Below are 24,707 nucleotides of genomic sequence, written 5' to 3' on the forward strand. Positions count from 1 at the left end.
TCCACAACAATATCACATTTATAATGCAGGTAAAAGGAAGTGTTAACAGTTAAAAGACAGACAAAAGAGAGCATAAAGATAGGCAGGGCGCAGTCCGACGTAATTCCCGACAAACAAACCATAAACTTCCACGTTTTTGCTTCTCTGATCTGCGCAATATTCCCTGTCATATATATATCATTTATATTTATGTTAAATTTCTCTACATGCGTTTTGTTAACAAATAATATAAAGTAAATTAATGATACTTTTACGTATTACATTCACACATTAAGCACGAAGAAATATAAAATTGAGAATAATTTGTAAATGTACAAGTAAAGAGACAGAACCTACAAATTATTGCATTTAACAAGATTAATAACTTAGAGAAGAAAGAAAAACAAAAACGACTAAAATTGAAAATAATTTTTTAGTATATAAAAAAAAATAAACACAATATATATAATTTAACCGTAATTCTTTTAAAAGGTTGAACTCCAACCCTATATAATTGAACTGATTATACCAATACATGTTTTCATTTTCATTAAAATAATACCCTTATTGCCATTTATATATTTTAGTAGATAAGGAAAACGCCAAACAAATAGTATAATTGGCCAAACACCTTATGCTTAGATTATACCTTTGTGGCTTCCTTTGAGGGAAGATCTGATCAAACCTCGGTAGTAAGGTATTGACTCTTTGGGCAATTGAATACCTTTGATAAGAAACTCAATGAATTACCCTAAATAATAAAAATTTGTGACTGTTAACGTAGTAAAGTTTATGAATTTATTTTAAATTGATTGTCCAGTTGAGATATGCATCAGTAAATTAAGTCTTCTAGGTATGCTTCTTTAATTTCGCATGTAATACAATGAATGAAACAATTTTAAACAACAATTTATTTTATTTTATTAAAAAAAAAAAAGTAAAAGTACTAACCTTTAAATTGCAGATGAATAGGCGGGAAAATGGCCAATGGGCGTCTTCATCACTTGACTCGAAAAGCCACGTCGTTGTATTCACTGCTACAAATGTGAGTGTAAAAACTAAAAAGGTTTTTTTTTTTTTTTTTTTTTAAATTTAATTTAATTTAATTTTGCATGGAGATTGGAGGTGCGAGGTAGGCCCCATCACCCTGACTACGCGTGCACTGCCGGACTACATGGCGGGGTTGTGGGGCTTCCACACTGGCCCCACTACAATTTATAGTATCTTTTTTTTTTTTTTTTTTTTAATACTCCTGTCATCTTTGCCTTCTTTTATATTTAGGGAAAATGGCACTTTTTCCCCCTATGTTATATGTTTATAGCACTTTTTCCCCCTGAGTTATTCATGCATCCACATTTGCCCCTTCAATTATTATAAAAGTGGCGGTTTTTCCCCTTGATAATATTAAATAGACATTTTTACCTTTAAAATACATATTTTATTTATTTCTCTTGTTCAACAAATTATTGTTTATACGTAGGGATGGCCACGGTTCGGTTCGAACTAAACCGAACACTATAGCAATCAAATAAAAAAAAATTCGGTTATGATTCATAACATAACCCAATATTTGGGTTTCCGTTTATTAAAATTGTGAAGTGGAAAAAAATAGATTCTGAACCGTGAACCAGAGGTTCAAATCGGAACAACTACTAGCAATAGCTTAAAATTAGAATTATAATATTTGCAAATAGTGTATGTTTTTTTCGCATTTATATTGACTCTCACATATAAGTATATATAATCGCGATTTGGTTTTTATTTTGAATCGTTGTTTCACAATTTCGGATCCAATTTGAACTGTTGGTTCAAACATTATTTTAAAATTTTATTTTTTTATTTTTAAAGTATTCTAAATTCAACAATTAATGTATTTTATTTTTTCAAATTGTGGTTATAATTTGTTGGAGAAGTAAAATAAAGGAAATATTTATTTTAAGGGTAAATATGTCCATTTAATATATCAGGGGGGAAAATTGTCACTTAAATAATATAGGGGGAAAAAGTGCTATAAGTATATAACACAGGGGAAAAAGTGCCTTTTTCCCTTATATTTACTAATAATCACAATTATCAATTCTTTAATCATCACCACTTCTACTCCGTAGTTTCTTTCAGTTTGTCTATATATATGTGAACGGTGAACCCTAATATAATCTGAGAACTATTATATATATTTACTTATGATATACTTAAACAAAAAATGATTCATAATTTTATTTTATTTTTCTTTAATAAAATTTAAACATGAATTTTATTTGTTGATAAGGACTTTACCAATTGGTAGGCCCGGGCAGAATATGTAATTTTCATATTTGAAGATGCACTTTATTTGTTCCTTAAAATATATATATGTGTGGGTGGGAAAGCCTTGAAGCTGTAACATTGGCCGGGCTGCCGGAAATTGTGGGGCCAAAGATTCCGACAGTTGCCAACGGGAAAAAGATACTACTCGCATCCTCTCCAAGATTTTACAGATATACAAATTTTATTTAATCAAATTAAATTAAGTGGTATAAAAATAATATTCTAAAACAAGGACAAGGAATCAACTGTTTAATCTTCCTATGTTCTTAGTAGCCAACCTTGAATGTGCAGGCATTGTTCCTGTGACAAAAGATAGAATCACACACTCCAGTCTCCAAGCGATGACCCCACACTCCGGTCCGACAAGATTATAAATGGATAAATTATAGTGACTCAACTAATCAGATTTTTGCTCAAATCTATCCTTGTCTTTGTTCTTCTTAGTAGCCAACCTTGAATGTGCAGGCATTGTTCCCGATCTCATGTGACAAAAGGTGAAATCGTACACTCCAAGCGACCCGACAGGATTGCAGAAGGGTAAATCATGATGACTCAACTAATCAACAGAGGTCAGACTTTGGCTCAAATTTGTCCTTGTCCTTGTTCTTCTTAGTAGCCAACCTTGAATGTACAAGCATTGTTCCCGATCTCTTGTGACAAAAGATGAAATTGCACACTCCAGACGAACCAACACTCCAGCCCGACAAGATTGTGGCAGGGTAAATCATGGTGACTCAACTAATCAACAGAGACCAGACTTTTGCTCAGATCTGTCCTTGTCCTTGTTCTTCTTAGTAGCAACCTAGGAATCAACTTGCAGTCCCTGGTTAAACCCAGTACTTAGTTGTAATAAAGTATTTTATCCAGTAGTAGTGGGGAATGTGGGAAATTGACTAAAGAGGAGGAAGAGGGTAGAGATGAAAAAGAAGGCAATTATTAGTAATTGACTACAAGCCTATATTTGTGGCATGAAGTAGGCAAACTTCATGCACAAGGATTGCCAGTACTTCCCATTCTCATCATTCCCAAACTATCATTGCGTGCCTCTTACTTTCACCACCTCCCCAAAATCTTTATAATACCAATTATTACCCGCTTCTTTTTTCCTATTATCATTTTTCCCTTTTACGTACATAATCTCGTATTACCATTATTCTTCAATCTCCCTAATTCTCACCCTTAAATGTATAATACGAGCCTAAGTATGTATAATAACTTAACCAAAGTTAAATTAATCTAAAAAGGAAAAGCTTACTTCGATCTCTTATTCTCTTATGCAAATCACCATTTCCTGGTATGCTGCCAAGGAAACAAAGGAAAATGTTATGGAATGGAGATTCCAAAGGAACAGAGATTCTTATCAAATTAACATACAAAATGCCAATGTATATAAAGAAAGACGAATGACAATAAGAGAAGTTAATTTCATTGGTCCAAATCTTGCGTGCCAAAGGAGTGGAGTTCCGATGAAATGATGAATGAAGGTCACCTGACCATTGTATTCTTATCCATCAAAATCACTAAGAAAACATAGTAGCAGAAGAAGAATGCGATGAAGTCTACAAGGATTTTACAAAGCCAAACATTACCACAACCAGAAATACTGCAATGAATATTGATTCAAAGATTACCACAGATTGGTAACTGCTGGTTCCTTGCTCCACACCATTAACAGATTAGAGTGTTATGTAACTTTAGAAGAAATGATTTCAAATTAAGTGAAAAGTGTATCCAATGAGCAGAATGAATGAAAATTACCATTCCAGAACACCAAAGAGGAAAAAAGTAAAGTCAATTCAGCTTTAACACAAGCATCGGAGGACCCAAAAAATTCATTAAAATGGCATACTAGAATGGTTTTGTGGTACAGAATGCCATGGTGTGATTTATGCAGCCAAACATAGTTAGGTTGAAGCCAAAATCTTAGGACCTTCGAGGTTCATTCAAGATGACTCTTATACATATAGTTCTATCTACAACAATGATGATCATTCTAGGTTTTCTATTTGTTGTGCTATTGGGTTTAACAATGCACTGCCAAGTAGTTGAGGATGATAACTTGTATACATTCTTTTGACACATAATCTTTAACTTATGGGATGCACCTCAGCCCACAATTCAACATAAGATGCAAATTCCAAAACAGTAGGGAAAACAGCTACCATACTAAAACTACAGTTAGATTAGCAAACACAGACAGACTTCAAGCAAACAGCAGAAATCTCTAAGTCATGTTCATTTAACATCACACACTAATTTAACATCATGAAGCTTTGAGTAACTCAAATGACTTACTCAGACACTAATAGTACCAATAAAAAATTTTGGCAAACTGTCATTAAATCCTTGCGCAACTGTAGAATCTTATTAAAATCCATAACAAAAAGGAATATACACAATACACTATTACACTTAAATTGTTCTTTTGATGGTAATTAGCTATTTTATTGAATACCCAAAATAATATGGTTTATTAAAACAACCATCAGGTTCAATCTATCATAAAAAGTTCCCATAAATTCCTGCCAGTAATGAACCATCTAGCATCTAATTCAGAAGAAATCATGCATATTTACATTGCAAAAATGGTTGATGTCGTAAGTATTGGCTAAAAGCATAATCTAAATATAAGCAGTTAATTACTCAGATTGAACTATCTATTAAGATGGTAGTTGGTACAGTGTCAGAACAGGTAACAAGAGAATGTTAAGACTTATTGTTGTACTGTCAATTCACTTATACAGCATGAATGTAGCTACAGACCATATTTCCTATCAGTAATTAAACTGTTGCTTTCAGGGAACTCAAATTATTGAATTGAACTTAATTTGGATATTCATTTATAGTATGCACCATTGATCTAGTCAGAGGGTGGGAAGCTCCTCCTCAGTCCCTTATGATGTAGAAAAGTCTCACTTCCATCCATACATCATGTAAAAAAAAATTAATGAGTATAATGTGTCACCACCACCCCTCTCATCCCAAAACCCACCCAAAAAAATGTCCTCCAATGTAAATATCATCAATTTGAGATCCAACTTTTTCTCTTTCCTTCACACACTTTTCTCAATTTAATTTTACAACCTTGATTTTTTTTTTTTTTTTAACTTCAAATAACATCAATCTTATGCATTTGACTGCGTTTTTGAAAATGTCCCAATTACAGAAGTGCAGGGGACAATAGAGTTTCATTCTCATTGTGTTAGCTCGCTTGTCTTTCATTTTCTTTTTACTGATTTAAAACTTTTATCCCTTTCTTCACTGAGCAGGAATCTAGTAGTAGAAAACTTTTAAGCAAGCATCAGATCAAGAAAAGAGATAAGCACAATAACTTCATTAAGAAAAGATTTTTGTTGGGCCTCAGCCTCACAAACAAAATTTTTCCCTAGCAACCAAATTTTGGAAGATCACGATACTTTTTTATATAGTGCAACTGTTAATGATTAAAAATTCGCCACTAAGAAAACCACATCTATGCTATCATTACTAATTGTTGACATTAACATTCTCAATATTCCCTCCAAAAAAATCAAGGCAACGTATCTTTCAATTTCCTACTTAGGGCCTGAGGCATTCTCCACGTTTCAACTGCTAATTGGCTAACATACTCCACGATGAAAAAGTGGGGTGGCTAACTATTCATTTTCGGCATGCTAAAAATTTAATGTCAAAAATAGATCCAGATAAGAATGTGTCTAGTCATGCTATTTTGAAACTATTACTGGTCAAAATACCGAATAAGTGGATTGAATTTTTCATACATTTTTTCTAAATGTTCACATACTGTCTCTCTTGTTTGTCCATCTATGTAATATCTGATTTGAAGTTTACCAGATGTCAAAGTATGTTGCCTTTGCAACTTGGATTTTTTTGGTCAGTATCATGGCATTAGATAATACAGAAGTTAGAAGTAGGCTTTGTATGTTGTGTAATGCTAAAGCCTAAAACACACCTTTAAAAAAAAAAATTTGAATCCAATGCTAAGGTGCACAACATATTTCATACACAATTGGGTCTTAGAGGTACAGGTGTACAGCAGAAGAGGAGAAGCGCTAAAAGTACTCCTTACTAAGCGAATATATTCAGACAAAAGACAAATATATTGAATGAGTAGATTTGAGAAACATGGAGCAGAGAAAGAAGTGTTTTTTTCTAAAGTAGATCTGTCATTACTGAATTAGTAGAACTTACAGGTCCAGAAGTTCTGAAAATATAATGATAATAACGATGACAATAACAATAACAGTATCAACAACAATCATTATCACAATTAACGGGACACAATAAAAGTTGTCAGGAACTATTGAATTGCTAGTGGTCCGCATAATCTTCACACTTCAGCAAATGCATTATCAGCAATAAAGGAAAAAAAAAAATGGTAACTATTAAAAAAGGATCTCAAGTCGACGTTAGTTCTCAAATTGCATGTCCTACATGTAACAAAAATAATAGATTGAATGCTCAGTGGATTTTACCTTGCACCTTCAGAACATGGTGTTGAAATGAAGACTAGTTTAGCCAGACACTCAGACGGCCATCCAGATCTTGAGCAATGCTTTCTTAACATCTCAATTAGCGCAGTGTAGCAGGTACAACCGAATAATTCACCAATAGCCTAGATGCACCAAGCTCACAAATTTTTATGACAAAATATGACTGCAATCCTCCCAGTAAATGCGATTCATACACCACACATTTAGATGAAAAACAGATCTGGATTCCTTTATGCTAATTTTGTAAATGATCCATCCCTCAAAGATACAGATGATCAAATCATACCTACAAATTTAGCAAGCAATGCCAAATAAGAACTCTACTAGATGTCTAGATCAGACTTTCAGAGGTATACCAGCATTAAGAGTTTGCTAAAGAGGTGATTAATCAAGCGTCTGCAAGCTCAATATAATCGTGGCATTGCTTATAATTTGATTATAAATGATTAATAAAAGCAGTACCAGCATGTTTTTTCAGATTTTCATCAAGAAGATGGGGACTTCTAAGGCACCACCGAAAGAACAACTTCCAGCTTTGTCTTCCATGAATATGGCACCCAATGACTATTAAGAAGGAGCCCGTGTCACCAATAATCACCACAAGAGCACATCCCATCCTGAAAGTGATGATACCTGTTTATATCTCTAATAATAATTTCTCGATGCACGAGAGCTGATATAATCTTGATTGCAGCATGGCAGTCCATACATATTTTGAGGTTTTTAATAATACGAATGGGGCTTCCAGAAGGAGTTCTAATTAGAGCAAAAGCTAATGCCAGTCTTTCACTATGTTCCCATAAAAGCCGTGCCTTTTCATCATCTTCAACATCAAGTAAAACGGCATCAAGATTCGGAATGTAACCAGCAGCCTTGCTTTTCATGTTGAACCACTCCAACATTGCATGAATTAGTTTAATATCAGGATGCAAAACATCTCCAACAGAGAAATAATGAACAACTCCCTGGTTTTCAACCCAACTTAGTCCTGGTTCCTTCTTTATTCGTTTCTTCTTCATGCTTTTCCGAACAAAAGATACATTATCCCATCTTTTTGCAGTGGCATACATGTTAGATAATAACACATAGGTCGATTCATCTTGTGGATCCATCTCAAGAACACGTTCAGCAGCAGTTCTCCCAAGTTCAACATTACTATGGAGAACACATGCCCCAAGCAAAGCACGCCATATCATAATACTGGGCTCATAAGGAATCTCCTCAATCATCTTGACAGCTCTGTCAAGATGACCTAATCGCCCTAAAAGTGACACCATACAAGTATAATGCTCTATGCAAGGTTCAATACCATAGTGCTCTTGCATCAGGGAGAAATAAGATTGTCCTAGATCCAATGATCCTGTGTTACTACATGCCGAAAGAACACCAATAAAAGTCAACTGATTAGGTTTGATATCCATGCTTCGCATCCTCTCAAAGACTTTCAGAGCCTCACTACCCAAACCATGCATGGAATATCCAGAGACCATAGCATTCCAAGAGACTACATCTCGCAGACTCAGTGTATCAAAGACCAGACGAGCATCCTTAACATTCCCACACTTTGCATACATATCTATCAGGGCATTTCCAACAGCAACATGGTGACCGTAAATAGTTTTTGCAGTCAATGCATGTATCTGCATACCTGGCTCCAATGCAGCTTGGCTGGCACAAGCACGCAGGATAGAAGAGTATGTGACCTCAGTAGCTTGCACTTGGACTTCAAGCATACTTGTGAACAGATGCATTGCCTTCTCATGATCACCCATTTGCACATGGCCAACAATGATGGTGTTCCATGATACATCATTCCTGTTTGCTGAATCTGTAAATAGTTGCACTGTGCTCTCCAACATTCCACATTTAGCATATACATCCATGAGGGCATTTGATACAAATACATCTGAACCAAGACCAACTTTTGTTACATGGCAATGGATTTGCCTTCCCAGGTCCATAGCCTCCATTGTTGCACATGCTTGCAGTACACTAGTAAAAGTAAAATGGTTTGGAACAACCAATGCTTCCCTCATTTGACAAAACAAATCCAAAGCCTCGTCACACTGGTCACTCTGTGAGTATCGTGCTATCATGAAACTCCAAGGAATTACATCATCTTTGGGAATTTCTTCAAAAATGTACCTAGCCTCTTTAATGTCTCCAGCTTTTGTATACAAGTCAAGCAATGAAATACCAACAAAAGGATCCACCATATAATTCGTCTTCAAAACACACCCATGAAGACTTTTCCCCATGTCAATGGCCTCTATTGCATGACAAGCCTTCATTACACTAGCAAAGGTAAAGTTGTTTGGTCTCCACCCTGCCAATCTCATCCCAGAGAATAGCTCTAGAGCTTCTTCAGAATAACCATTTTCTGCATAGCAAGTAACCATTCCAGTCCACAGAACCATATCCTTATCAACAATCCCATCAAAGATTTCCCTAGCAGCTTTAACAAGCCCACAGCCAGAGTAAGCGTCAATTAGTGCAGTGGCAACAAAGGGGTTCAAGTCATGGCCAAGCTTATAAATACACGCATGGATGCCCCATCCCATCTCTGCCCACTCCATATTCACCAGCACCTTCAAAATTGTTGTGAAGACAAAGGGGTTGAGCTCGTGGCCTTCTCTGTGCAATCTAACAAACAACTCAACAGCCTCAACGTAATGCTCTAACCGCATATAACCCTGAATCAAAGTAACAAACGAAACCATGTTTCTGTCCGCCATTTCGTCGAACAACTGGTGGGCACAAGACATCAACTCAGACTTCACATAAAAATTCAACAAAATGTTCCGCCCGTACAGACCCAAACTCCCACCTCTCTTCAGAATATCACAATGCAGAGATTTTCCCAACGCGAACTGAGAGTTCTTGACGCAATCTTGAAGCATACATGCGTACGCACGAGAATCGAACTCCGGAACTTGCTGGATTGCCCAGTTGGCGTCTGGTTCTTGGGTCAGCTGAGCAGCTTGCGATGAGAACCCACTGTCCGGAAGCCCAATCCAAAAGAGAGATTTTGGAAACATGGAAGAGTCTAGCCATGGTCGTGGTCTAGTGAGTATATGCCTGATCATGCGTTTGCTACTGCAACAAAACTTGGCGATTGCGTAATAGGAACGGAGCTACTTGAGCACGACAGAAGATGGGTAATTGTTGGGCTTTAAGCTTATATATTGTATTATTACTCCGTTAATTGTTTTTTAATTTTTGGCAATATAATATCTTTAATCTGTAAGTTATAGCTGGGAATTAAATGGATATCATATTAGGGATGACAATAGGTCACATATTCACCTATTAAAGACTCCTGATTATACGCATTACTTTCTATATAGCTAAGTCTATCTTAAATGTTGTTAAATATTAGAGATACACGTACTTGCACTATTTATCACAACGCACCAGATAACCAAATATGTCCCAAATTTTGTTTATAATTTTATGAAAACTGGCCAAATAAGTGCTTTAAACGGATCAAATAGTACAATTGCACCCGTAACTAAAAATAAAAAATAAAAATTGAGACCCCTCAAATCAGTATTAAAAAAAAGTGTAATTGAGCTTTAATTTGACATATTCAGCAAATTACTGATATGTGACGATAACTTGACATCCAATGTAACAATGACTTGGCATAATTTAGAAAATATTAATAAAAACATATTATTATTTTTTTGTATTTACAGGGGTTTAAATTTGAAATTTTTAAGAAATTGAATTTATTTTACTTTATATTCTCAAATATACTAACATTCAATTAGGTCCTAGTGTGTGTCTGTGTGAGACTATAAAATTCTGGCATCTGCCCAGCTGCCCTAACCATTTTACTTCTTCTTCTTCTTCCAAAATCTAATCTAAACAACAAAATAGATAGATACAAAAAAAAATTAAAAAAAAATACTATTACTACGTTTCATACTTACACAACTTATAATTATATTATATTTTTACTAAACTCAAATTTATGTTCAATTAAATAATCTTACTCATGACTCATGAATAATGACATTATAAACTTTTTTTTTTTTACTTTTTTAATGTGAGATTCTTGGCATTCATTATTTTAAAACATCAATCAAAGTCAAAGTTTTAATTAAAATTTTAATTAATCATGCATTGTATGCATATGTTTGACCATTTTTTTTATAATGCACAAATATAATCATGGTATTTTTATGAGTTTTTTTGGACTTCAAGTGTTTCTTTTTCTTTTGTGCTAATTTCAGACGAGCTGTATTTGTTTTGTTTGACTCCGTCTTAATGATCTTTTCCTTTAAATATAAGAGATATAATTGATTTAAACCTAATTTTGGTTTGTAATCTAAAATTAGATTAATTAGGGCACTTTCTCATCCTCGTACTGGCATAATGGCAATAAATTAACAAGCAAGTGGTAGTTGGCAAAGGTGCAGGTAACACGATAAAAGAGTACCACGTATATACAGTGGGTGCAAACATTTTCTTAAAAAAAGATAACGAAAAAAAAAAAAAAAACAGTACTTAAACGCGCGATTGCAGTTCTAACAAGGCAACAAAGCACTGTTAAAAAAGAGAACGTAACTAAAAAGTAAAATGCAGAAGCCACGTTATTTTAGTTAAGACAACTAGACAAGCTTGAGAAGAAAGTCAAAGTTGCCCTCTTTATCATCATCAGTACCACTGCACATTTTTTCCTCCTAGGCTTGAGCAGTGTCGCCTGAGACTGCCTACTCAGACGGAGAACCATAAGGTGACACCATAACCAATCTGCAAAATATTCATCACCGTTTAATATTCTCTATTCATTTGCCAAACTCCTACTAGTATTATTGTCCAATCCAATCAGTTTAATAAGAGAATCTCTTTTAGTTCTAACTAGCATGAGGGGGGAACAATTATTAATCCCCTGGAAAAGCTATTTTCCCTGCGCTGGCAAGGCAAATAATTTCGCCTTCTTGACCACATTAAATCACGACTAGATGAATAGTAAAACACATCAATACACAACTAATCACAAAAACATAATGACAAACTAATACTTCGGAGTAGTAATTAAACAGTAACTAAATACCCATGCATCATTCGGATATGGATAGTAAATCCGACTCTCAACATTTGAGGTCAAAGGCACCATTCTTAGTTTTTTACAGCCTAACATAAATTCAAGTCAAAGAGGGTCCTAAGAAGTCCTCAATGACTGAATTTAATTAATTAATTAAAGGAATAAGGTTCAAATTGGCCACTGATAACCTGAAAATGCAATTAGGCCACTGAACGAACAAAAAGTGCAATTAAGCCACTGAACATTCCAAAAACGTGCAATTAGGCCACTAAACTCTCCAAACGTATGCAATTTCACCGGATAGCAGGTTACCATCAATTTTAGCAGGTTACCTGCTTACATGGCAGCTGAGTTGGCATTTTTAATAATTTTTAAATAATTTTTAATAATTAATTTTAATAATAAATTTTATAAAAAATTGAAAAAAAAAATAAAAAATAAAATAAAGTCGTTTTTATTTTTTTAAATAAAAATTTATTATTAAAATTTATTAAAAATAATTTAAAATTTATTAAAAATGCCAACTCAGCTGCCACGTAAGCAGATAACCTGCTAAAATTGAGGGTAACCTGCTATCAGGTGAAATTGCACATTTTTGGAGTGTTCAGTGACCTAATTGCACTTTGTTTTTGTTCAGTGGCCTAATTGCATTTTCAGGTTACGTTCAGTGGCCAATTTGAACCTTATTCCTTAATTAAACAAATAAACGTGCCAAAGATTCATAGCCCATAGTAAAAACAAAGCAGTGAAACATGTCAATTTCCGTCGATCTCCACCATCTCCCCATGATATGAATTGATACTCGGAGAAGATATCCCATCCAGGAATTTTATAGACTAAATACAGAGAATCAAATATGGAGTGGGACATAGTGTGAGGAAAAGCGTGATTTGAAAGGAAAGGGCAACTGGCCATTAGAGGCTTGGGCCGGCCAGCCAACCAGGGGTAATTAATAAATTTCTCAAAAACCCACGTTTTTCTTAACAAATAATTAAAATAATACTCATGCTTCTGGTATGGGGCACAAAATTGTACTACGGGGGGCAGGCAAGGCTTTCTTTTTACCAATCAGTACACCGTCACGTGGTAACAGTATTGCTTCCCGAGTATTCTTGGATAACCCATCAAGATAGGCTTAGCCCCGTTCCATTATGCTAAAATGGCGGAGCAAACTAAATTTTTATGACTCTATTTTGACAGATATTTTAGTCCATCCTCCTAAAACTACCTAATATGTATTAATTCTGTCTCATTTTATATGTCCTACTTATTATTTATTAATCAACCCAACTTTTTATTCTTTATTTATTTATTTTATTCTTATTTTGTATACCAAAACTAAACTTAATATTATAAAAAATTGAATAAAAAATACATCATCAAGCCTCGTTGAATAAAAAATACACATAAAATAGGACGGAAGAATTATATATTATTAATATTAGTGTAGATACATACATCATTTTATATATTTATTTATTTATTTACATTAAAAATGTATTAGTAAGTAGTACATTATATAAATTATTTGTTATCATTCACATATTATGTATTATTTATTAACACTTATTACTACATTAGTTATTATTATGTTCAATAAATTACAAATGCATTAATGCATGTTTAAACTATTCAAATTATTTTACTCCATAGTATACACTTAATTAACTTGTTTATATTAATTTTATTTAAATTTAAAACTTTTTAAATTTGATGAGCCCGATCAAAGCACACGGCCTAAGGCGGGGCAACCGATTTTAGGCCTGTATTTTAACGGACTTTTTAGTCCACCTCTCCATATGGAGACCTTTTGCGAGCCGTCTCGACAACTATAACGTCCACTCAAAATTCTCAAGTATAATAAGTGTAAAGTAAAATAAAAATTAAAAAAAAAATCGCTATTTTTACTCTCTTTTTTTGTTTTGGTAGGATGAAGGGCCGAAGCCCCTGAAAACTAATGTAATCTCCTAAAAGCAACTTTGTTGGCGTCGCGAGCCAAGAGCGGATTCAAACCCTGAGGAGGTTGAACGAGGATTGTAGAAATTCTTTGAAGATAATTTGAAGAGGTCTAATTAATGTAAGGAGTACGTTTAATACTTGACACTAAATACTCTTTCAGGTTAGAAGAGATTCTACAGGTGGATTTCACCAAAATCTGCAGCTGTGTATGATGCATGCAATTTATGATTTATATGGAAATGGCCATATATTAATAGAAAATAAAGGAGAAAAGCAGATAATAGACTTACATAACAAGATATAATAAAACAATTATACTTAAGATTTAAGATTATTATTAAGATTTAAGCATTAGTACCAACCTTGACCTGCGCTTTTCCAGAAACCTTTGCAGAGATTTCCTCCTCTGTAATGGCAGATCTGTACACAAATTTCTACAATTTAAGCATACGAAATGCATACACCTTCATGTTCAATCTACGCATAGTTATGTGTTAAAAAAATTAAAAAGATAAATAAATCAATTAAACTATATGAAAGAGAGAAAGCTAACCTCCATCGGTATTTGCGAGGTTGGAATCGGCCGAGTCAGCAGTTTTAAAGAGGCTTTCTTGTTGAATAAGCTTGATAATTTTTTCCGCCTACATATAAAAATTTATTCGGTTTGATTTTATCACTCTAACTAGAATTCCAGATTCCAGAACTAAACAATAACCAAAGAACAAGGAAAATGAAGGTTAGGATCAACGGACCTCGAGACGGCGGACGTCAAAAACGGAAACGGTTCCGTCGTAGAAGATAGTCAACGGCGCCGTTTCGCCACCGTCGTTCTCGGCGGAGGACACAGTAGTAGTCCTAACAGAAAAACAAAAATCATCAGAACACTCATTTCCGTTTTTCCGGTCGTTCTCTAATTGAGGAAAAGGAAGAGATTAAGAAAAACACCTTGAAGCTGGCGCATAAACAGGCAATGCCGGGAAGAGACGCTGCTGCTCCTCCTTCGAATTCGCAGAGGCGGAAGCAATCACATTCTTCACGACCTCCGGATTGATCTTCGAAATCGCATGCTGAATATCTACAAAACCGAAACAAAACAACAAACTCCTCAAGCATTTCACTATAAAATTCCAGATTAGATGACGAAAACCAAACCGCTAAAAACTAACCGCGGAAGCTTCGGCGGCGCTCGAAGAGCTTGGGAGCCTGTGGAGGCTTAGCAGCGACGGCGGCGGCCTGATTCTCCATGCCGAAGAAATCGAGCTCGACGGCGGAATCCAGTTTCGACATTTTAGGGATGCGTTTGGGGTTTGCTTGTTTGATTGCTTGCTTTCAGAGAAAGGGATAAAGACGAAGGAAATGTTATAGAGGAGTGCGACAAGGGGCGGCCAGGGCAGAGTGGGGCCCAGGAAGAATAATAAATGAAGCGCACGAAATACACGAGTCTCATAAGCCCAAACACAACATTTCACCTAATCTACCCATCCACGGAACCTCTCTTAATTTTCTCGTGTGCTTTTCACTTGCCATCGTTTTCCCTCCCTCAACGCCTTATTTATTACTCTAGATTTTTTAAGCATTGGTCCCTCATCTTTTATTAAAAAATACTCCGTAATAAATATACCCCACGAGATATATAGAGTTCTACTACATGAACCCTCACATTTAGATTCGACATGATGTAAATCTCATTATTTAATGGGTCAATAAATAGGATCAAACACCACTGCGAACATGAAATATGTCATCCCCATATTTCGGCCCAACAGATAGTGCCAAATGTCTGGCGGCTATATCGTCGTCGAGATTTGAACCTTAGCATCTTCTCTCAAATACTACACACTGAACTATTGAGTTAATCCCATGCGAACAATCTTAAACATATTTTAATTTTACTAACAGAAAGAAGTAAAATAAATAAAATTTATGATTCACTTTCTTTTCAAAATTAATTACAACTAAGTGGGTCGGATGAATTGACTTATTCATGAAATACTCAATGAAAGTTTAATTCAAGTCTAGTAAAATTCAAACTCGAGCCAAGTTATAGTTTGAATTTCTTGGCTCATGGCTCGTTGAGCAACCCGTGAAAAATATATCTATATAGACAGGTTCCAATGAGAACATGCTTCTATGCATAAAGTGTGAATTAATCACATCCATTTATTTGGATAGACCAACGATTGATGATTGCTAGAAAATAAGAACAAAAATAAAATCATAAATTGTTGATAAATCTAGATGGACGAGTGTAATTCATCCACACTTTTTATAAGAGAACCATGTTCTCATTTGATCATATATATATATATATATATATATATATATATATATATATATATATATATATATGTATGTATGTATGTATATATATGTATGTACATATGTATGTATGTATATATATGTATGTATGTATGTATGTATGTATGTATATATATACATACATACATACATACATACATACATACATACATACATACATACATATATATACATACATACATATGTACATACATATATATACATACATACATACATATATATATATATATATATATATATATATATATATATATATATATATATATATATATATATATATGGAAGGGATCATGTGCATTTGTTGCTTCCCGTGCGGATGTGTCGTGGATTAATGTGCGTGAGGTTTATACTTAATGTGCGTGAGATTTGTACTCAATGTGCCTGAGATTTGTACTTAATGTGCGTCATGTTAATATGCGTGAGTTTTGTACTTAATGTGCCTGAGTATTCTGTTTAATGTGCGTGAGATTTGTGCTTAATGTGCCTGAGTATTTCAGAATTACGAGCTCAGAAAGAAGCAGAACAGAAACTCACGCACATTAACGCCCAAGCTTCTTGTTACTTCTCCCTTCAATTTGGCCATGGATTCTGGGTTATCAGCTACCTTCAATGCAGTTGAATGTTTATATAAATAACGCATGTTTATATAAATAACGCACGCACAGTAAAATTTGCACAGCAACAAAGTGTGAATTTCTGTTGTATTATTCCCATAATTCTTTACCTCCATAGCTCGCCTCCGCATCATCATCATCAGGGAGGGGGCAAATGGCTACTAAGGATGGGGAAGAAGCTGACATAATATTTTCTGCTGCATTTTACACATTCACGCACATTAAATACAAATCTCAGGCACATTAAACACAACACTCATGCACATTGAGTACAAATCTCACGCACATTAATCCACCGCACATCCGCACGGGAAGCAACAAATGCACGGGAACCTTTCACTATATATATATATATATATATATATATATATATATATATATATATATATATATATATATATATATATATATATATATATATATATATATATATATATACACACACACACGCGCATGCGCGCGCGCGTTTAGGTGAGAACGCCCAATTAGGAGATGAATGAAAAACAACCACAACCATCCATCTGTTCAGATCTAATGGATCAAATGTAATTTAAAAAATGCGACAACATTTTTTGTAAATAACGTGAACTTTGGTGCACGTAACATGTGTTGAAATGGCAAATAACTACTAACTAGTGCAAGTTTGCAAGTAAAAATCACTTAAAAGTTCAACCATTTTCACTTAATATTGCAAATAATAATTTACCTTTTCACATTGGTGCACCTAATGATAACGTTTTGTACACTTAATATTGTTGGTCGGTGTATATTATATTGTTGCACTTGTAATACATTTTATTTGCATTTTTAACATAATTTAATTGCACTTTAAAGTTTGAATTATTTACAAAAATATCACCGTTTTAAAAAAAAAATAAAAATTTTGATCCGTTAGATCTAGATAGATGGACGGTTGCGATAGATTCTCATTTCTCTCCTACGCATGTGATTCTCACCTGATCCGTCACACATACATATATACTGAACTGGAACCTTATAAAAATTAATGAGTTAGACTTCAATCATTATAACTAATTTAAGTTCAAACTCAAATCAGTATAGATTTGAGTTTGACTTGGCTCGTTTGCACTCCTAATAAGAACATTTCGCATCGTAAAGGACTAAAAGACTGAGTGAACATGTATATAGTACTCTGGTTTATGAGACATAGGTTGGGATATAAATTACTAAATGTTGTAATTTTAATTTAAATCACATTTTATATATGTGCATATATTACTATATTCTATATATAGGTATACTCGCATACTTGTGACAAAATGTCAAACTTTAAGTGTTTAAAGTACTCTTTCAAAGTTGATATTTTAATAGACAATTTTAAAATGTTATAAAAACAAATGAAGTTTTAAAAATTAAATTAGTATTCAATATAAAAACAATGGAATCTTTTTATGGAGGTAATTGGTTCATTTATAAAATTGCAACTTGAATTACATTATATTTGTAACAAGTTCAAACTTTGACTGATTCATCTACACTATATATTTTAAGATTTGATAAATTATCAATTTTAAATATATGGATATAGTTATCACAACTATCTTCATCAATAAACCTATTTAAAAATAATGCTTTTAAATGAAAATCATATATTATATATGCAATTTTGGATTAATAATTGAAATTTTAAAACTTTTAAAATATATTATGTGATAATTACAAAGAAAGATTTTAAATTTGAAAATACCATCTTAAAATTTGAAATGTTATTTTTTTTCATTGTTTTAATCAAATCGGTTCAAAATGTTTTTTTTTTTTTTTTTGGTAAACCATGAGGCGGTCCGAATCTTTCTCAGTCCATTTAACAGGATGAATCATGGCTCGTGGAAATCAAACCCAGATTATCTCAAATTTTTTCCCACAAAGAAAACTTATTTACCACTTAAACTACCATCCCGAGTTTCAAAATCATATTATATTATGCCCATATTAGTTTTCAAAGAGTACTGTTTCATTCTCACTAGCTAGTTTCACTTGATTACATGGCAATACCAATTCATGATAATCAATGAATAAAATTAATTTTACTGACATGTCAAGAGACAAACATTATAAGGTAAAGTCAAGAGTAAAAATAATATTATTAAAGTGTGCACATTATGAGTGAATAATTATGTAACAATTGTAACGGTCATCGTACTTATGTCTGTCATTATTTCTTTCTGTTACTATTATAATTATATATATGCCTTGTAATGTTGAAATAAAAAAGTTACTGCAATTATAATGTCTTTTTGCTTTCCCTGCACTTTGCCTCTCGTTTATCATATGATAATCCGTTCCATCAAGAAACGCTATGAGCTAAAAGGAAACAATTACAACAATAACATAACTTATTCTCATGATACATGAACTTATTTAGTATTTTTTTTTTTTTTTGGAAGAAAAACAGAAGATATCATTAAGCAAAACTCAAGTCACGGTTTACCGCTGTAGAAATAAAAGGCGGACCCGAATCGAACCAGGTCATACTAGCAAAATGAGGAAAAGCAAACTCAAGCGTAACATTTTATAAAATACTTGGTAATGATAATGGGTTTTCGTGAAAGTATTTAACATGTTTGGTAGTAGGATGGAATGAGAATGGTTATTAATAGTAGTGCTTGAGAATGATCGAATAAGGGAATGAAACCCTTATTTTATTTGGGTATGTGTTTTGCAATTGATGGGGTATTTGAAACCCATAGTAGTGTTCTAAAAACCTATCAACCAAACAATTACAATCACTTTCATTCTCATTCCTATGGGCAAAACTCATCAACCAAACACACCATAAACAATTTTATGAGGAGAAGATATAAGCATGAATCATGTACATATTGTTATTTTATCAAAGCCGTTCATCATTACTGTGTGCACAACAATATTGCCTCTCACGGCAATAACGTGAAAACGGGGAAAAAAAAAGTTAATGTGGTGCAATTAATGCGTCAAATACATGGAAAACGTTATTCGTCCCTATCACCATAGTCTTCTACACTCCTATCCACTTAATTATTTTGATTGAGAAATGTGTCAATTTAATTTTTACAGTATAGTTAAACAGCAATTTTTTTTTTTTTTTATATTATTGAGAAGGGGCAAACCCAAACAAGACAGACCGAACTACTGTGCATTATACATGAAGCGCCATGATGGAAAACCAGCAATGTCATCTTCTAAAAAACTCAAAATATCTTCCGGTGGTGACGCTAAAATGTAAACTCCAGGGGGGAAGTTCCTGGAGAAGAATGCTAAGCGATCCGCGACAAAGTTCTGCTCCCTGGCTATTGCCGTAACCCGCCAGTTCTCAAGACGTCGGAGTTCTTTTTTACAGGCTTCAAGAATGTTGTGAGCCGCGGTGCGGGGAGGATTGCTTCCTTTGATATAGTTAATAGCGTTCGTGGAGTCACTTTCAATGATCAAATTGTTACACCCCTTGAATACTGCTAGTTGAATACCCTTTAATATGGCCCATGATTCTGCTTCAAACGGGGTGCAGTTGCCAGCAATTTAGTTCATAGTTGTTTAGTGTAAACATAAATAGTCTATAATTTTTTATGCGATAAAAAAAAATAGATGTTAAAATTTTTATTCACTTATAACATAGATATAATCATATAGGATTGCAAGCATAATGCGAAAGTTGTCAATTGACTTTCTCAATTTAAACCAGTTGTTCGAAGAAAAGTCTGGCGCACCATATTTTAACATGGTGCACCCTTTACGATACTCGAATCTTCTAACTTGTAAAATTGGAATTGGAGACAAAAGAATACAGGGAGGATTAGGATTATACAGATGAGGCAGTTGGCCTACTCAACTTCACTGCTCTGCACTTACAAAAGCACAAATAAAACGTGTTTAACCTAACTTTAAGGGCGTGTTAAACAATTCGAACATTAGCTGTCAAATGCAAAAGATAATAAAATCATTACTACTAAAAAAAAAAAAAAAAAAAAAAACACTACGTCGCACAATCAATGTCGGTTTTGAACTAACCGACGTAATATGTCAATAAAATAAAGCAATATATATATATATATATATATATATATATATATATATATATATATATATATATATATATATATTACAAAAATCGACGTTATAAATAATTATTATTTTAAAAAATATACGAGTATATATTAATACATACGACGTCATCGGTTCTTCCACCATGAACCGACGCCCGTATGTTCCAAATAAAAATTAAAAAAAAAATATTTAATGATATACGACGTCAGTTCACGGTGAACCGACGTCGTATATTCTATAAAATTTAAAAAAAAAAAAATATGCCATACGACATCGGTTCGTAGACAAACCAACATTGTATGTTAAAACTTTTAAAAATAATTTATATTTTTAAAAAAATTATAGGGATATAACGTCAGTTCTTTAAAAGAATCGCCGTTATATCTCTATTTGAGAAATTTAAGTATATGCTAAAGCCTTAGCTTTCACTCCTAGCATTTTCTTTCTTCTATTAATAGTGTTTATCATTTTCACATTTATTCTAATTCCACATATAAGTAGATATGATTGTGGTTCAGTCCCGTTCACGACTATGGAAAACGATAAATCGGAACGGGAACCTTTTATGAAGGTTCTAGTTTCGGTTTGAAACCGCCAATTCAAAATTTACTTATTTATTTATTTTATTTGTGTAAATTCTATTTTTTATTTTTAAAATAGTCTAAATTCAACAATTGTTTTATTTATTTTTTTTCGGTTCTGAATCGTAACCAGAACCGTCCCTACAGTTTTGGCTCGGTTGCTATAGTTAGGTTCAAACCGAATCGTTATCATCTAAACATATAAGCAATAATTTGTTGGAAAAGAAAAATAAATGAAATACTTATTTTAAAGGTAAAAATGTTCATATATATAACATAAAAATGAGAAAACTTATCACTTTTAACATAACTGATGGGACAAATGTAAATACATGAATAAGTTAGGTAAAAACAAAATAACATTAGCATATAACTCATTGAGAAAATGTGTCATTTTCCTAAATAATAACTACTGTATATAAAACATGGCAAGACCATATAAATGAGTAAAATGACATTTAACAATAGAAGTGGGCATAATTCATGCTGCGAATCTCAAAGTTTTGGATCTACTAATCGGCACATGACATATATCATATCCAATCCAAATACAATAATATAATAGAAGATATACTGCGAGGAAATGCACATGCCATATATCATCATATCATAACAACTCCATAATATAATGTCAAATAAACAACCTTCAAAGCAAACCAAACCTTATAACTGAAAAGGATTAATACAGGCAGCAAGCAAGCAGGCCTAGTACGTGCTGCATTTTATTTAGGAGAACGAATTGAGATTGACAATTACAACAACGTAACGTAACAACAACAACAACAACGTGCGATAATTATTATTTTTGAGGATATATATATATATATATATATATATATATATATGCACTCCTGGGAATTAAGAGCAGCAGCAGCAGCACACCTTCTTGAATAGCCAGCAACAGCAAAGACATTCCAAGCTGCAATTTCAAAAGTTGGTCATAGGTATCAATTCTCAGATATGCGTTATCGTATTCAAATTATTTTAAAAATATTTAGATCAGATTAGAGATCTGATTAAAATGAAAAGTATCTATGAATATGTTTTGTAATTCAATTATTAAAATTTATAAACTCTCGGGTCAATGCAGTCTATAAGTTTTCATCGTGCGTTATATCTCTTACTAAAATAAAAATAAATAAATTATATTTTATCATGTTTTGAACTTTTTTAATTAAAAATTTACCCCCACTTAACGATATTTATAGATCTATCTCTGACATGAATTAAACTTGATATATTTTATCTAATTAAAATACAAAGTATTTATGAATATATTTGTAATTCAATTATAAAAATTTAATTTTTTGAACTATCTAGTCAATATAGTCTATATTCAAATTGATGTACAAATGCATAGAGTAGATCTAATTAAAATAAAAAGTATTTGACTCATAAATATTTTGTATCACATTTTAAAATTGTTTATATTTTTATCTCCACTCAACGATATTTATGGATTTGCCCTGACATGAATTAAGTGATATATGAAGAATGCATGCATGCATACCAGCCTTTCAGAAACGATAGGCAGCCACCGCTTTCTTCTCGTTGTGGGGCGGGTTCGTGGTGGGGCTCGGCCGGCGGCGGATGATGCGGGTGCGTGGACGGCGGCGGCGGCTCATGATGACCTGCAAACCAAAACAATATTATTTCATATATATATATATGGAATAATGGAAAGTCCATGAAATAAATTTGAAAAAAAAAAGACCAAATTAATTCTTTTTTCTTTTGCGAATTGAAGGTGAAGAAATTAAAGCAGTTGATGCTTGCCTGGTGGGCCGTGATGAAGAGGCTGGTAGCTCATTATGGATGATAGATGATGTCAGCAATGGCGGTTCTGCAGTGTTGTTGTGAGTAAAGTTGATAAGATTAGAAGAAGAAAGGTTTGCAGGTAATTAAAATGCCTGCCGGGATATGATGAAGCTTATAGTGTTAAATAATGAATACTGAGTCCACAAGTAATGGAGGTTGCATTTCCCAGCTATGTATATCCAATTAAAGAAATACAGCGCGCGAAACTCATTTTCATTTCTTTATTAAATTGTATAGTCTACACAATTCTTTTTTTTTTTTTTTTTCTTGAAAATAGTCATTTTCATCTTTTCTTTTTATGAGTATTTAATTATGTTACGATCTCGATGCCTAGCATTCAAATTTAGAACTATTAATGTATTCATTTAATATTGTTTTCAATAACATATAAATATAAATATAAATTCATTTATTGATAAATATTGATCCTTATTTTACAACGGTCTATAATGTGTTTTCAAGGTTTGAAAATGATATTAAATATATTAGACAACTAGATAAACTTTGAAACCTCCATCAAACAAGGAACTTCATTTCTAAGTTATCAATCTTCAACCTTTATAAAAAATTCTTCATCATACAAACTTCCAAAATCTTTACAATTTTACTCTTATACAGACATGTTGTGATATTAATAAAGTAGACGATTTCGAATTTTCAATTCCGTGTCACGAGTATTAATAGTACAACTTTTAATATAGTTTCTAAATATATAAATTTTATATACTAATAATAAACTTAATATTATAAACAATTGAATTAAAAATAACTTCAGTCAAGACTCATTAACCAAACTATACATATAAAATGATACGAATAAAACAATTAGATGAAAAATAGCCTCTATAGCATAGTGGTAGTGTGTTTGCTTTGTAAGCAAAAGGTTGCAAGTTCAATCCTTGCTGGGGGCTACAATTATTAGCCTTCATTTTTTTATTAGTTTCCCTATTTTATCCTCTATTATACTATTGATTTTAGTTTTTTTTTTTTAATTAGTTTTCATATTTTACCCTCTATTATATCACTGACTTTTCATATATACCCTTGTATTCTGTCCGTGTAAAGTTTAGTAATGAAATATTTTGTTAACTATTTATTATTCTTAACTTACTCATTGATTTTCATAACGAAGGTTTTATGTTCGAACTCCATCCCAATCAAAATTGGCATAATTGTTAAAAGTATACTATAAATATATTAAAATGTATTAAAAAAATACAATATAAAATTTAACATGAACTTTGGTCAATTAATTGGAATCACGCATTGGGCATTGATGAAACGGTACACCTAATTTACAGTATATATTCAACACGTATGAGAAACTATCCCTATTATCATTGTTTTTAGGGGGATGAAGATTTAGTTTTGTTTTTGAAGGTGCATCACGCCAATGCACTAAAATTGCATTGAAGTACACTAGAGGATTAGATCAAATCAATAATTTATTTCTGGCATATATGGCAACAAGAGCAAGCATGGATCACCGATCGCGCCAATTAATAGGGTTTGATGTTACAAAAATTATACTTAATATACTATCCAG

At 32.9% G+C, this 24,707-nt stretch overlaps 2 protein-coding genes, 1 long non-coding RNA gene and 1 other non-coding gene across 7 annotated transcripts; 1 reads left to right on the forward strand and 3 right to left on the reverse strand.

Annotated features, from left to right (window-relative positions):
- Positions 1 to 2,325: 2,325 nt before the first annotated feature.
- On the reverse strand, positions 2,326 to 9,917 carry LOC109175299 (putative pentatricopeptide repeat-containing protein At5g13230, mitochondrial). 3 transcript variants are annotated; one of them, XM_019324541.1, is made up of 4 exons: positions 7,242 to 9,917; positions 6,762 to 7,065; positions 3,542 to 3,585; positions 2,326 to 3,109 (listed from the first exon to the last, which is right to left on the reverse strand). In XM_019324541.1, the coding sequence occupies exon 1, from the start codon at positions 9,863 to 9,865 to the stop codon at positions 7,364 to 7,366; it is 2,502 nt and encodes an 833-aa protein (XP_019180086.1). In that variant the 5' UTR covers positions 9,866 to 9,917; the 3' UTR covers positions 2,326 to 3,109; positions 3,542 to 3,585; positions 6,762 to 7,065; positions 7,242 to 7,363. The 3 variants fall into 3 exon arrangements, 1 of the variants encoding a protein (XP_019180086.1); XR_002053272.1 differs by lacking the exons at positions 6,762 to 7,065; positions 7,242 to 9,917 and adding an exon at positions 3,781 to 3,961; XR_002053273.1 differs by lacking the exons at positions 6,762 to 7,065; positions 7,242 to 9,917 and adding an exon at positions 3,776 to 3,961.
- A 1,246-nt stretch (positions 9,918 to 11,163) lies between these two features.
- Positions 11,164 to 15,141, reverse strand: LOC109175301 (protein TIFY 9-like). 2 transcript variants are annotated; one of them, XM_019324547.1, is made up of 6 exons: positions 14,958 to 15,141; positions 14,737 to 14,866; positions 14,544 to 14,646; positions 14,345 to 14,432; positions 14,154 to 14,211; positions 11,164 to 11,537 (listed from the first exon to the last, which is right to left on the reverse strand). In XM_019324547.1, exons 1-6 carry the CDS (start codon positions 15,076 to 15,078, stop codon positions 11,498 to 11,500), a joined length of 540 nt encoding a protein of 179 aa, XP_019180092.1. In that variant the 5' UTR covers positions 15,079 to 15,141; the 3' UTR covers positions 11,164 to 11,497. The 2 variants fall into 2 exon arrangements, with proteins under 2 accessions (XP_019180092.1, XP_019180091.1); XM_019324546.1 differs by lacking the exon at positions 14,154 to 14,211.
- Positions 15,142 to 21,917: 6,776 nt separating this feature from the next.
- LOC109175556 lies at positions 21,918 to 22,971 on the reverse strand. Its single transcript, XR_002053283.1, has 2 exons — positions 22,854 to 22,971; positions 21,918 to 22,262 (listed from the first exon to the last, which is right to left on the reverse strand). It is a non-coding gene; the product is annotated as an uncharacterized LOC109175556 (long non-coding RNA).
- A 1,029-nt stretch (positions 22,972 to 24,000) lies between these two features.
- TRNAT-UGU lies at positions 24,001 to 24,072 on the forward strand. The gene has a single exon. It is a non-coding gene; the product is annotated as a tRNA-Thr (tRNA).
- Positions 24,073 to 24,707: the final 635 nt, after the last annotated feature.

Source organism: Ipomoea nil, unplaced genomic scaffold (genome assembly GCF_001879475.1).
Source record: "Ipomoea nil cultivar Tokyo-kokei standard unplaced genomic scaffold, Asagao_1.1 scaffold0688, whole genome shotgun sequence".
In the NCBI taxonomy this organism is placed as follows: domain Eukaryota; kingdom Viridiplantae; phylum Streptophyta; class Magnoliopsida; order Solanales; family Convolvulaceae; genus Ipomoea; species Ipomoea nil.

Excerpts from the sequence above, each read along its gene's own strand:
- LOC109175299 (XM_019324541.1), bottom strand. The coding sequence starts at position 9,865 with ATGATCAGGCATATACTCACTAGACCACGACCATGGCTAGACTCTTCC.
- LOC109175301 (XM_019324546.1), bottom strand. The coding sequence starts at position 15,078 with ATGTCGAAACTGGATTCCGCCGTCGAGCTCGATTTCTTCGGCATGGAG. Across the intron at positions 14,867-14,957 it reads GCGCCGCCGAAGCTTCCGCG|ATATTCAGCATGCGATTTCG; the intron begins GTTAGTTTTTAG and ends TCGGTTTTGTAG. Across the intron at positions 11,538-14,344 it reads CCTCGCAAATACCGATGGAG|ATTGGTTATGGTGTCACCTT; the intron begins GTTAGCTTTCTC and ends AATATTTTGCAG.